The following is a 13,750-nucleotide window of genomic DNA, read 5'->3' as shown; positions in this document are numbered from 1 at the left end:
TAAGGTGGATGTTGAAGGTGATTTAAATAATTAGCGAAATAGATGGCATTGACAACATTTATCACCTAACAAAAAAATGTAATGTCATCCCACTGTATTTTGATCCATCTTTTTAATCTGAATAATATTGAAACATGCAACTTACATGAACAAAATCAAACAAGTTCTGTATATTATTTTTTTCTACAATGTAGCAGAATTTCGTAATTATTTTACGAATTATTAACCAGTCAAAATCCATCACTAAATCTATAGTATATCTAACAAAGATCATCATCTCATTATAAAAATGCTATTGTTTTGTCTAGCTGGAAAAAAAAAAAGTAATGGAACATTTTGATCAAAATTAAAAAAAATTAGCTAAATACATCTTGTTAATGTAAAATGTAATGTGTTATAAAAGTAATACATGTCTCTTCTCATATAACTTGAAACATTCCTAGCTTCGAGGATGAATTCCACACCAATATGTGGAATGGATGAAGCCTTGCCCATTGACGCAGACTGTTCCAGTGAACTACAAACTGAGAACTCTGAACACATGACCCAAGAGTGTGGGCACCAAGACAAATCTATATCCTGCCAACAAGATGGGGCAAGTGGGAAAAACATGTCTCATGATTCATCTCATAATTTCATAAAAAAGAAAGAGCTTATCCAATCATCAGAGATGTGTCTCAAAGCGGATTGTGAGACTGAATCAAAGGATCAATCTGTTGTCTATCAAGAAGGAGTAAAAGGTGACTCAAGACTTTGTGTCTAACACAACATTAATGACCATAAAAGCAACTAACTTAGTTTGGCTTTTTGCTTAAATGTTCTATACATAAGACAATTATTTTTATTTAATTTTTTCACATTTAAACTCTTGATAAATCACAATGCTGTAACTCACTATAAACCATAACTTTGTCCCCTCAAAACTGAAGAACCTGGCCAAAAAGCAGAATTATTTACACAACCACCAGACACTGAAAGGGTCAAACCCACTGAAGGTGATTCTCCAGTTCACTGGTACACAGATGAAATACAATTCTACTCCGAAAATGGACAAGTGATTGAATCAAAGGAAGACTTACGAAGACTGATTGTTCCGACAACAGACTTGGGTCATTCAGGGGTATACTACAAGACAATGGATGATGACATAATATTTAAGGTGGATGTCAAAGGTGATTTAAAAATAGTTTAAATCCACACTGCTACAGAATCAGTTCCAGACATTCCAAAAGTCATTTCCAAAAACAAGATATTATCATTTAAATTAACCTAAATATCAAACATAAATTAAATCTAGTCTAAAAAAGCAGAATTCAGTTATCATAACATACAACATTATAGTTAACAAGCAAAGAAACACAACCTGCTTTTAACTGACTACCGATCTCTCATTTGCATTTTGTAATAAAGAAACAAATAAATTTCCTGTCATGCATGTTACATGTTAATAAAAAAAACATTTCTGTAAAATTTTAACTATTTCGGTCAAAATAACTGCTTACATTAAATTATATAAATTAAACCCTTTAGCTTCATCACTGCAAAGTTCAACAATTCATGAAACTGAGAGGAGAAAGTCAAATGATGATACAGACAATGCAAATTTTCCACAACCTGATCTACCAAGCACAACAGCAGAGGTGTGTTGGTACAAAGAAGGTGAGGAACTCCTACAACAACATGACATTATCTGCCAATCTGAGACGAATATCAGAGCTCTTGTTGTTAAATCAGCTGAGTCGTCTCACTCTGGAGTACATGCTTGCGAGACAGATGACGCTACTGTCCAGTTTGCTATGAACCTACCAGGTGATTCATCAATCATCTACGCCAGCCCAACCCATCTGATTACCACACTAACCCCTTCAACCATGCAATGGTCACTAACTCTGTTGAAATAATTTTTAAATAAATACCAGGCTAATATGTTGTTGTAAGTTGTTGTGAACATTTCAGTACAGCAATGAAAATTTTGACTATTTTCCTTTAAGTTATTGAAAAGCTAAAACTAACAGTGTGAAATAGTTACGACAACTTCAACTAGAAGACACGGTTTTTGGAATACGTTTAAGCTCAGGAAACTCTATTGCCATTTTTGAGGAAACAGTTGTCTCCTTTATGTATATTCAGAGATGATCCTTTTAATGTATTATTGTTATTATAGTATATAATTCATTTTAAGTATAATTTGTGAGAAAAAGACAAGAAATCCCATCAAAACTATGTACAAATATGAAGGCCTGATACATTTGGATGTAACTTGTGACTAAATCCATTTTCAGTTTGTCTCTTTGCTGTCTAAGTCTGTCTTTGTTGTTTAATGTATTTGTCTGTGACGTTCCATGGCATCTGTCCTTTACTCTTACGCTACTAATCCTTCATCTTACATTCTGATGTTTGAGTATGTCCGTTTTCTATGTTTTGTCTTTGCATTTTATTGTTCATTACGGTTAATCATCAGTATATCCTTAAAGGCTTTTCCGTAACAACTAGACTCTTTCATAAAACACTGAATATTAATATTTTGGTGCACTCTTGAGAAACGTGTTTTGAGAAAAACAATGCTTCTGAAATTAAATGTCTGTGCAAAATAAAATGAAAAAATAAGCAATATAAGTAAATGTGTCTTTACAAAATTGTCTATAGCTCCACCAGTGAAGTTCTCCACTATCCCTGAGGCTCAACGGACTAAATGCATTGAGGCAGGCTGCCCCTTTAGACTGCAATGTGAGGTCTCAGACCCTGGTGCACAAGTCTGGTGGTGCAAAGATGGGAACAAGGTGCTGCCTCAAGATGGTGTGATCACTGTGTCTGAGGGAGCAATGAGAACACTTTCTGTGCAAACTGCTAAAGTATGTCAGAGTGGAACATACAGCTGCCAAACAAACAATGATGCCATCACATTCCATGTGGAAATCAAAGGTGATTTGATGCTTTCTTTCATGAAATTAAAATCGTCTCCTTATAAGCCATATATTGTGCTTTTTAATAAGCAGGAGGTAAATGGTTTGGCCATTTGTCTTTGAGAGGCAGCATTTGCTTGGCATGTTAACTTGTTTTCAGTCAAAAACATGCATTGATGAAAGGGAGAAAAACCATTTGTCAAGGTCCACTAAATCATGCAGTTCTTTCTCTATGCCATTCACGACTTTGTAGCTCCATCAGTGAAGTTCACACCAGTTTCAGTAGTGGAGAAGAACAAGTCCACTGAACTTGGCTCACCAATTGTTCTGAAATGTGAGCTATCTGACCCTACAGCTCATGTTCTCTGGTGCAAAGATGGTAGAGAACTCTCCCTAATCTCTGGGCTTGATTTCCAAGCTGATGGAAATATGAGGAAACTAACTGTTCAATCAGCAAAACTGTCTGATACTGGACACTACACCTGTCATGTTCCAGGTGATACCGTATCATTCAAGGTGGACGTTCAAGGTGATTTTCACAACATATCACACAATTATTATAGAAATAGTAATATTTTTTTTACTGGCCCTTTATGTGTGTGTGTGTGTGTGTGTGTGTGTGTGTGTGTGTGTGTGTGTGTGTGTGTGTGTGTGTGTGTTTTTTGTTTTTTTTTTTTTTACTGGCCCTTTATATTTTCTTTCATTTCTAATTACCCTCCAATGAAAAATTTTCCTCTAATTCTACTTCCTCTAACATCTTTTACCATCCATTTAAACCCCAAGTACAACGGCTTCTCTCACTTATTGATAACTGGACATATCATGTGATTAACACATTTTGCACTTTTTTGCACAAATTTACTTGATTTTAAAAAATGTCATAGCTCACCCTGTTAGGTTCTCAGCACTCCCAGAAATGGCAAGGAACAAGTTAATTGAGGCAGGCTGTCCCATTATACTTCAGTGTGAGATCTCAGACTCCACTGCCCAAGTTTCCTGGCTCAAAGATGGAGTCCAACTCCAACAACAAAATGGACTTGACATCCAATCAGAGGGTACTATGAGGACAATGATCATCCAATCTGCTGAGCTCAAACACACTGGCATATACAGCTGTGAGTCTGTGGATGATCGAATAGCATTCAAGGTGGATGTTGCAGGTGATTTTGAGTGTAAATACTTTTTTCTCAAAAACACTAACAATGTGTCAAATAACACTTCATCCACTAAATGCAACTAAATAATCAAATCCTCATTTTGTTAAATAATAAAATTATTTATTCAACAGCACCGAATCCTTTACAACCTTTGTTGACATGAACAATAATTATAAAAAGCATTGTAAGGACTGTTTTTGAAACATCTCTCGATCAGTCATTGCTGATTATTACAAATGTCACCTAATTTAGAGATACCCAGTAAGTTAAGAACATGCTTCAGGAAACACTACCATATAACAAGAGAGATCAGCTCCTTAAAATACTTAACGGAATCAGCAAACTATTTCATTCATTTGCCATACATAAGTTTCAATCTTTTTTCATTGTTTCATTTCATTATTTTCATTTCTTTTCTTATCGATTAGCAGCTGGATACATAACTTGTACATATGAAAGGCTTTTTTGGTAATTCTATGAATTTTTTTGACTGAACAAAAATGCTCTTAGCTCCACCAGCGATGTTCTCAGCTGTTCCTGAGATTGAGAAGAACAAGTCAGTTGAAGCAGGCCACCCAATCATTCTCCAATGTGAGATATCTGATCCTACAGCCCTGGTCCAGTGGTACAAGGATGGATCACAGCTACTCCCTCAGACTGGAGTTCACATTCAATCAGAGCACACCATGCGGACACTGGTTATCCTATCGGCAAACTTATCCCACTCTGGGTTTTACAGCTGTAATACCGCTGATGATATCAGCGAATTTTATGTGGATGTTAAAGGTGACATACACAGTTTATCCGAAAACTATTTTGTTATATAACTAACAAATATGTCACTTAGTAGAGTTCAGTTTCCATTGGGTGAATGCACTCTTCTCCAACTTTCGACAGATCCATTCCACTGCTTTTATGGGCTCTTTAACCATTTTCCTAATGCAGGAAACTATTTTTGAAGCTTCCCAAGTATTTGTAATTTTTCCACCAACTTTGCCATCCTTAGATGCCATTTTCCCAGCATCTTGATTCTCTTTCCTTTAAATTAAGAAACCATTTAAGCTGGACAAGCATGCCATGTTTCCATTATCTCTGTACTTAACAGCATTTCATTGTCACAAAGCATTCATTAACTGTATTCTCTTTTCTTTGTTTTCCATCTGGCTTTTAGATTGGAGACAGAGTTCTTCAGGGCTGCCCAAGCAATCATCAGTGCTTGAAATGCATGTTTAACATGTCGTACTCATGTGACAAAGTAAGCGCAGCATATAAAAGAACTAATGTCCATTGTCTTGTCATTGCAGCACCTCCTGTAACATTTGCCTATATCCCAGAGGATAATCTGCACAGAAATATTGTGGAACAAGACGATCTTCTTCTTTGTTGTGAGGTATCCAGGTCAGATGCGACTGCACAATGGTATAAGGACGGAGTAGAAATAAAGTCTAGTGACAATGTCCTTATAGAGGCAGAAAACACTATACGAAGGCTAATCATCCTGTCCGCTCAGCTCTCAGATTCTGGGACATATACCTGTCGTGCTGGAGATAGTGCCTTAATATTTAAAGTTAATGTAAGAGGTGAGTAAATGTGCTTATATTCATTCTAACAAAGAAGTATCTGATATAATGACATTGAGTGGGATGCCTAACTTTTTTGTCTTGCTTTACAGAACCTCCAGTGATGATTGTATATCCCAAGGAGGATGTCCATCTTGATCGTCTTGTTCCTGAGGAAATTGTCCTTAGCTGTGAACTGTCACGGCCAAATGGAAAGGTAACGTGGTACAAGGATGGACAGAAACTTCAGGAGAGCGAAAACATAAAGCTAAAGATGGAAGGTCCGTACAGACGGCTAAACATTCTGCGCAGTGGTGTTGAGGACTCCGGAGAATATGTCTGTGACACAGCTGATGACTCAATATTCTTCAATCTGAACATAAAAGGTATTTATTGATAAGAATCATCATTATTCAGTAGAAGTGAAGCTTGTCCATTAGAAATTATGAGTCGTCCAGGATAAGTCCCATTTGAACAATGTTGCTCTTTGTCCAAGTACATTAGATTTTGTGCTATGTATCCTTATAGAACCGCAGGTATGCATAGTTTCTCCAAGCCAGTCCCAAATGGAACTTTGCCAGCAGACATCAGAGAGGATGGTGCTGAGCTGTGAAATCTCCAGACCCAATGCCAATGTGCGTTGGTATCGAGATGGACTTGAGGTGGAGGAAAGTGACAGCCTAATCCTTGAGGTTGATGGTGTCTACAGGAGACTTATTATCCCAAAACCTACAGTTACAGACTCTGCAGAATATGTTTGTGACACCGCTGATGACTCTGTGACCTTCTTCGTAAATATTGCAGGTGCACAAAAATACCTTTTCTTTAATAATTCGCACTCAGTTTTAGGTGTCTTCATAATGGCTACTTTTCTTCTTACAGAGCCACCAGTTAGATTTATACGGCCAAGGAAAATGGCCTGTGGAGTAGAAAAACTGGTTGGAGACATTGTGGTGCTTGAATGTGAAGTGTGTCGATCAAACGCTGAAGTTAGCTGGAAGAAGGATGGAGAAGAGATTGAGGAGAACAGCAACATAACTATCACAGAGGATGGAACAAGTCGACAGTTAACAATTCATTCAGCAGATTTTGAGGATGCAGGGCAATATGTTTGTGATGCCAGAGATGATGTAATGGATTTCCTAGTGAAAATCAAAGGTACATAGTAAACTGATTTAAAAAAAAAAAAAAAAAAAAGTTTTTAAATGCTTTGCTAAATCCATCCCTGCTTCTAACTGAAACAATTCCACCCTATTCCTTCCAGATCCACCTCTGAGAATACTACGAAAGGCTGATTTAGAGACAAAAAGGCATTTTGTGGTACCTGATGCCATTGTGTTAAAGTGTGAGATCTCAAGAGCAAATGGGGTGGTCAGCTGGCTTAAAGACAATGAGAAGATTGAAGGAAATGATCATTTCATCTGTGAAGAGGAAGGCACATTCAGATCTCTGATTGTCCTGAGTGCCGAGTTGAGGGACTCAGGGGAGTACATTTGTGATACACAGGATGATAATGTTGTCTTCAGTGTTACTGTAGAAGGTACTACTTGCTAAAAGGATGATGCAATATAAATATGAAAAGTAAATTACATTATATACATTGGCGGCCAAAAGTTTGGAATAATGTATTTTGCTCTTATGGAAAGAAATTGGTACTTTTATTCATCAAAGTGGCATTCAACTGATCACAATGTATAGTCAGGACATTAATAACGTGAAAAATTACCATTACAATTTGAAAAAAAATTTCAGAACTTCTTAAACTACTTTTAAGTGTTCTCGTCAAAAAATCCTCCACGTGCAGCAATGACAGCTTTGCAGATCCTTGGCATTCTAGCTGTCTGTTTGTCCAGATACTCAGGTCACATTTCACCCCACACTTCTTGTAGCACTTGCCATAGATGTGGCTGTCTTGTCTGGCACTTCTCACGCACCTTACAGTCTAGCTGATCCCACAAAAGCTCAGTGGGGTTAAGATCCATAACACTCTTTTCCAATAATCTGTTGTCCAATGTCTGTGATTCTTTGCCCACTCTAAACTTTTCTTTTTGTTTTTCTGTTTCAAAAGTAGCTTTTTCTTTGCAATTCTTCCCATAAGGCCTGCACCCCTGAGTCTTCTCTTCACTGTTGTACATGAAACATCCTGGTTACTTGCGTAACCTCCGTTCCCTGATGGAGGGAACGAGACATTGTGTCGATGTCTTGGGAGCCCGAGACACCTCTGGTCTTTGATAAAAGGCCAATGAAATTGACGAGTGGTATTTGCATGCCACTCCCCCAGACATACGGGTATAAAAGGAGCTGGTATGCAACCACTCATTCAGGTTTTATGCTGAGGAGCCGAGACAAGGTCCGGCCATTTCAGTGGGTAGTTCAGCGTTGTGGCAGGAGGGACACAACGTCTCGTTCCCTCCATCAGGGAACAGAGGTTATGCAAGTAACCAGGACATTCCCTATCTGTCACTCACTCAACATTGTGTCGATGTAGTGACACTAGGTGTCCCTTTACAAAATGCCGCAACTGGCTGAACTGTGTTATGTGAACTGGCGGTGTGTGATGGGCAGACAACTGTGTGCCTCATAGCCAGCGCACCAGGCCGACACGTAACCTCCCCCAACATAGTTATGAGTGTCGAACGGCCATTTGGGGACAAGTCAACTACCCAAAAGATAGAGACAGGCTAACTCAGTCGTGGCCTCTTTTCCCCTTATTTTTTTCCACTCCCTATAAAACAAGGGGGATTATCCGACTGGGCTGCCAGGTCTAGTGGGGGGTGTCCCTCCCGAGGGGAGGACACCACGGAGACCACACCTCTCCCAAAGAGAGGTGGGGAAATTTAAGTGGAAAATATGTCACATGGTCTTGCCGACCATGTGGAGAAGTCTCATGGTAGATCCTACCCAACGGGGGAGGAGTTACTACAAACATGGAGACTGTGGCAGAGGGGGCTCTGCCCAAGGAAGACGCAGTTTGCCAACAGGGAAACAAATTAGCGGAAGATATACATTGCATGGGGTTACCTTACAGGGAACCGCCACACAAGGAGCACATACCCCAGAACAGGGTTCTTAGTTAGCATGTGTACTGGGCCGGCAGCGAGTCTCTCCAAAAACTCGACTGCCGCTCGGAGGAAGTCAACCAGGGAACATAGTTTGTGAACACTACTGGGAATTAATGGCACATGTCTTCAGCTCAGAGGAGGTGAAAGGCGCTATGTGCAAGCGATATACCCTGCCGGCTATCCCGGGCTTATATGCTTGTATTGCATGCCACCACCTGGGATGAAACCGGTTCCACCTGGAGGTTGTAGAACCTTGCAAAGGTGTTGGGTGTTGCCCAGCCTGCTGCTCTGCAAATGTCTGTTAGAGAGGCACCCCTGGCCAGGTCCCAGGAGGCCGCTACACCCCTGGTAGAATGGGCTCGTAGCCCTACCGGGGGCGGCACATCCTGGACGTGATATGCCATAACTATGGCGTCAATGAGCCAGTGGGTGATCCTCTGCTTGGAGACAGAGCTTCCTTTCCGCTGTGCACCAAAGCAGACAAAGAGCTGCTCAGAGATCCTAAAGCTCTGCGTGCGATCCAAATAGATGTGTAAAGCGCGCACCAGACAAATGACAGGGCTGGGTCTGCCTCCTCCTGGGGCAGCGCTCGCAGGTTCACCATCTGGTCCCTTAAAGGGATCGTGGGAACCTTGGGAACATAGCCCAGTCGGGGTCTCAAGATCATATGAGAGTAGCCCGAACCGAACTCCAGGCACGTTTCGCTGACAGAGAACGCTTGCAGGTCTCCAACCCTCTTGATGGAAGTGAGCACAGTCAGGAGGGCAGACTTCAAGGAGAGTGCCTTAAGCTCAGCTGACTGCAAAGGCTCAAAGGGGGCTCTCTGTAGACCCTGAAGAACTACAGAGAGGTCCCATGAGCGAACGAGGTGCGGTCTGGAGGGGTTCAGCCTCCTGGCGCCTTTCAGGAACCTGATGATCAGGTCGTGCTTCCCTAAGGACTTACCGTCCACTGTGTCGTGGTGTGCTGCTATAGCAGCAACGTACACCTTCAAGGTGGAAGGGGACAGCTGCCCTTCCAACCTCTCCTGCAGGAAGGAAAGCACCGATCAAACTGCGCATCTCTGGGGGTCTTCCTGTCGAGAAGAACACCACTTAGCGAACAGACACCACTTAAAGGCATACAGGCGCCTCATTGAGGGGGCCCTATCCTGAGTGATTGTGTCTACCACCACGGGGGGGGCTGTCGCGAGGAGCGTGAGGTCGGAGAACCATGTCTGGGTGGGCCAGTAGGGTGCTACCAGAACGACCTGCTCCTCATCCTCCCTGACCTTGCATGGAGTCTGTGCAAGTAGGCTCACTGGGGGAAACGCATATTTGCGTAGGCCAGGAGGCCAGCTGTGTGCCAGCACGTCTATGCCGAGAGGTGCCTCGGTCAGGGTGTACCAGAACAGTGGGAGGATTCTTGGGAGGCAAACAGGTCTACCTGTGCCTGTCCGAATTGACTGGTTCAGTACTTGTACGTCCAAGATTGGCTGCAACCCACTGCCTTTTTTCGGTACGATGAAGTAGGGGCTGTAAAACCCCTTCTTCATCTCGGCCGGAGGGACAGGTTCTATCGCACCCTTCCATAGGAGGGTGGTGATCTCCACGCACAAGGTAGCAGCGTTTTCGTCCTTCACCAAGGTGAAGTGGATACCGCTGAACCTGGGTGGATGCCTGGCGAACTGAATCGCGTAGCCAAGTCGGACGGTCTGGACCAGCCATCGTGACGGATTGGAAAGTGCAACCCACGCATCCAAGTTCCGCGTGAGGAGGACCAAAGGGACAACGTCGTCGGACGTACAGGCAGGTGGGGCCTCGCGGCGGGCAGAGCTCGAGGTGCCACACCATGTTGTGGCCGTGCTGAGTGTAGGGACATCGAAGCACTTACCTGGCTCCTTGTGACCACCCCCGGAACAGGCTGGGAAGGGGGAGGAAGAGGCCTGTCCTCGCAACCCGTGGAGACTGTCACATCAGGGGCGGATGTGTGCCTTTAAAAAGACGTTCCATGTGTGCCACTCTTTTAGAGAAATATACTCTTTCAAGAAAATATACTCTCTTTTTTCTGCCGAAGTGCCCAGGGGCGTTCTCTGCAGTGCAGAGGAGGGAGAAGCCACTGAAATGTGCCGTCAGATCCAGCAGAGGTGAATGAACAGTCATGAGAATTCAGCTCAGTGAGCATGACCGTTCAGCTCCGAAGAGAAAATCTGAATGAGTGGTTGCATACCAGCTCCTTTTATACCCGTATGTCCGGGGGAGTGGCATGCAAATAGCACTCGCCAATTTTCACTGGCCTTTTATCAAAGACCAGAGGTGTCTCAGGCTCCCAAGAGTGACCCCTAGTGTCACTACATCGACACAACGTCGAGTGAGTGACAGATAGGGAACTGGTGTTGAGTGGGTAGAATTCAATGAAGCTGTCAGCTGAGGACATGTGAGGCATCTATATCTCAAACTAGTGACTCTGATGTACTTATCCTTTTGTTTAGTTGTACATATGGCCTTCCACATCTCTTCCTGTCCTTGTTAGAGCCGGTTGTCCTTTGTCTTTGAAGACTGTAGTGTACACCTTTTGTATTAAATCTTTTTGGCAATTCCAAGCATTGCATAACCTTCATTCCTCAAAACAATGTTTGACTAATGAGTTTCTAGAGAACGCTGTTTCTTTTTTGTCATTTTTGACATAAAATGTACCTTAAGACATGCCAGTCTATTGCATACTGTGGCAAAACAAAAACAAACACAAAGACGATGTTAAGCTTCATTTAATGATCCAAATAGCTTCCAGCTGTGTTTGATGTAATGGCAAGTGATTTGTTAGTACCAAATTAGCAATTTAGCATGATTACTCAAGGATAAGGTGTTGGAGTGATGGCTTCTGGAAATGGGGCCTGTCTAGATTTGATCAAAAATTACTTTTTTCAAATAGTGATGGTGCTGTTTTTTACATCAGTAATGTCCTGACTATACTTTGTGATCAGCTGAATGCCACTTTGGTGAATTAAAGTACCAGTTTCCTTCCAAAACATTAAAATCCGTACATTACTCCAAACTTGTGGCCGCCAGTGTATATTTACTTTAATTCTATTTTTCAGAGGCTCCAGTGTCCATTGTTGGGAATATAGAAAATCCAGAACATCACACTTTAATCTCAGGAAATGATCTTATCCTGGAGTGTGAGGTATCTCGAGCAAATGCTGTAGTTCAGTGGTTCTACAATGGAAGTTTAATACAGGAGGATGCGCGCACATGCATTGAAAGCAGAGACACAATGAGGAAGCTTGTAATATCAGGACTTCAAGCATCTGACTCTGGTGAATATCTCTGTGATGCTATCGATGACAAAATGACAACTATGGTAACAGTTGAAGGTAAATTTACCAATAGTATAGCCAATATATATATATATATATATATATATATATATATATATATATATATAAATAAAAAAATAAAATATATATATATATATATATATATATATATATATATATATATATATATATATATACATACACACACATATACATACACTGATCAGCCACAACTTTAAAACCGCTGATAGGTGAATTGAATAACATCAATTATCTCGTTACAATGGCACCTATCAAGGGGTGGGATATATTAGGCAGAAAGTGAACAGTCAGTTCTTGAATTTCTTGTGTTGGAAGCAGGAAAAATGGGCAAGTGTAAGGATCTGAGTGACTTTGACAAGGGCCAAATTGTGATGGCTTGACGAATGGGACAGAGCATCTCCAAAACGGCAGGTCTTGTGGGGTGTTCCCAGTATGCAGTGGTTAGTACCTACCAAAAGTTGTCCAAGGAAGTACAACCGGTGAACCGGCAACAGGGTCATGGGCGCCCGAGGCTCATTGATGTGCGTGGGGAGCAAAGGCTAGCTCGTCTGGTCTGATCCCACAGAAGAGCTATTGTAGCACAAATTGCTGAAAAACGTAATGCTGGCCATGATAGAAAGGTGTCAAAACACACAGTGCATCGCAGCTTGCTGCATATGGGCTGCATAGCTGCAGACCAGTCAGAGTGCCCATGTTGACTCCTGTCAATCGCCAAAAGTGCCTATAATGGGCATGTGAGCGTCAGAACTGGACCATGGAGCAATGGAAGAAGGTGGCCTGGTCTGATGAATCAAGTTTTCTTTTAGATCATGTGGACAGCCGGGTGCGTGTGCGTCGTTTACCTGGAGAAAAGTTGGCAACAGGATGCACTATGGGAAGAAGGCAGTCTGGCGGAGGCAGTGTGATGCTTTGGGCAATGTTCTGCTGGGAAACGTTGGGTCTTGGCATTCATGTGGATGTTACTTTGACACGTACCACCTACCTAAATATTGTTGCAGACCACGTACAGCCCTTCGTGGCAACGTTATTCCCTAATGGCAGTGGCCTCTTTCAGCAGGATAATGCACCCTGCCACACTGCAAAAATTGTTCAGGAATGGTTTGAGAAACATGACAAAGAGTTCAAGGTGTTGATTTGGCCTCCAAATTCCCCAGATCTCAATCCAATTTAGCATCTATGGGATGTCCTGGACCATCAAGTGTGATCCATGGAGGCCCCACCTCACAACTTACAGGACTTAAAGGATCTGCTGCTAACGTCTTGGTGCCAGATACCATAGGACACCTTCAGAGGTCTTATGGAGTCCATGCCTCGATGGGTCAGAACTGTTTTGCCGGCACGAGGGGGACCTACACGATATTAGGCAGGTGGTTTTAATGTTGTGGCTGATCGGTGTATACTGTATATATCAATGTACATCCATTAAAACTTTATGTGAATCATTTACAATTCTCTGTCATAGAACCACCATTCAAATTCATCAAAAAAGAAGATCGAACGAACATTTCAGCCTATGAAGAAGACAGTGTAACACTATGTGCCACTGTTAACAGGGTCAGTGCCCCTGTGCAATGGCAGAGAGGTCACAGTCCAATCAGAGGTGATCGTTTCCACACAACAAGCAATGGAAACATCCATTACCTCACCATTAACCCACTTAAAAGATGTGATGTTGGAGAGTACACATGTAATGTGGGATCTGATGAGATGCACTTCAGTGTCCATGTTAAAG

General features: G+C 41.9%; 2 protein-coding genes across 2 annotated transcripts in view; both read left to right on the top strand.

Moving 5' to 3' along the window:
* LOC127447933 (obscurin-like protein 1) overlaps positions 1 to 13,750 on the top strand; it is a 59,718-nt gene that overhangs the window by 22,866 nt on the left and 23,102 nt on the right. The window contains exons 8-14 of the mRNA XM_051710160.1: positions 5,365 to 5,640; positions 5,733 to 6,005; positions 6,148 to 6,423; positions 6,502 to 6,777; positions 6,884 to 7,159; positions 11,758 to 12,033; positions 13,481 to 13,750. Coding sequence (XP_051566120.1) covers positions 5,365 to 5,640; positions 5,733 to 6,005; positions 6,148 to 6,423; positions 6,502 to 6,777; positions 6,884 to 7,159; positions 11,758 to 12,033; positions 13,481 to 13,750 — 1,923 coding nt within the window. The remainder of the gene's footprint in view (positions 1 to 5,364; positions 5,641 to 5,732; positions 6,006 to 6,147; positions 6,424 to 6,501; positions 6,778 to 6,883; positions 7,160 to 11,757; positions 12,034 to 13,480) is intronic.
* Positions 108 to 5,440, top strand: LOC127447924 (obscurin-like protein 1). The gene is made up of 3 exons (XM_051710144.1): positions 108 to 3,432; positions 3,788 to 4,063; positions 4,571 to 5,440. The coding sequence occupies exons 1-3, from the start codon at positions 3,120 to 3,122 to the stop codon at positions 4,885 to 4,887; spliced, it is 906 nt and encodes a 301-aa protein (XP_051566104.1). The 5' UTR covers positions 108 to 3,119; the 3' UTR covers positions 4,888 to 5,440.

This window comes from Myxocyprinus asiaticus, chromosome 11, assembly GCF_019703515.2.
Source record: "Myxocyprinus asiaticus isolate MX2 ecotype Aquarium Trade chromosome 11, UBuf_Myxa_2, whole genome shotgun sequence".
Taxonomy (NCBI): Eukaryota; Metazoa; Chordata; class Actinopteri; order Cypriniformes; family Catostomidae; genus Myxocyprinus; species Myxocyprinus asiaticus.
Note: the sequence above shows the minus strand (reverse complement) of the source record. Positions and strands in the feature narration are given on the sequence as shown.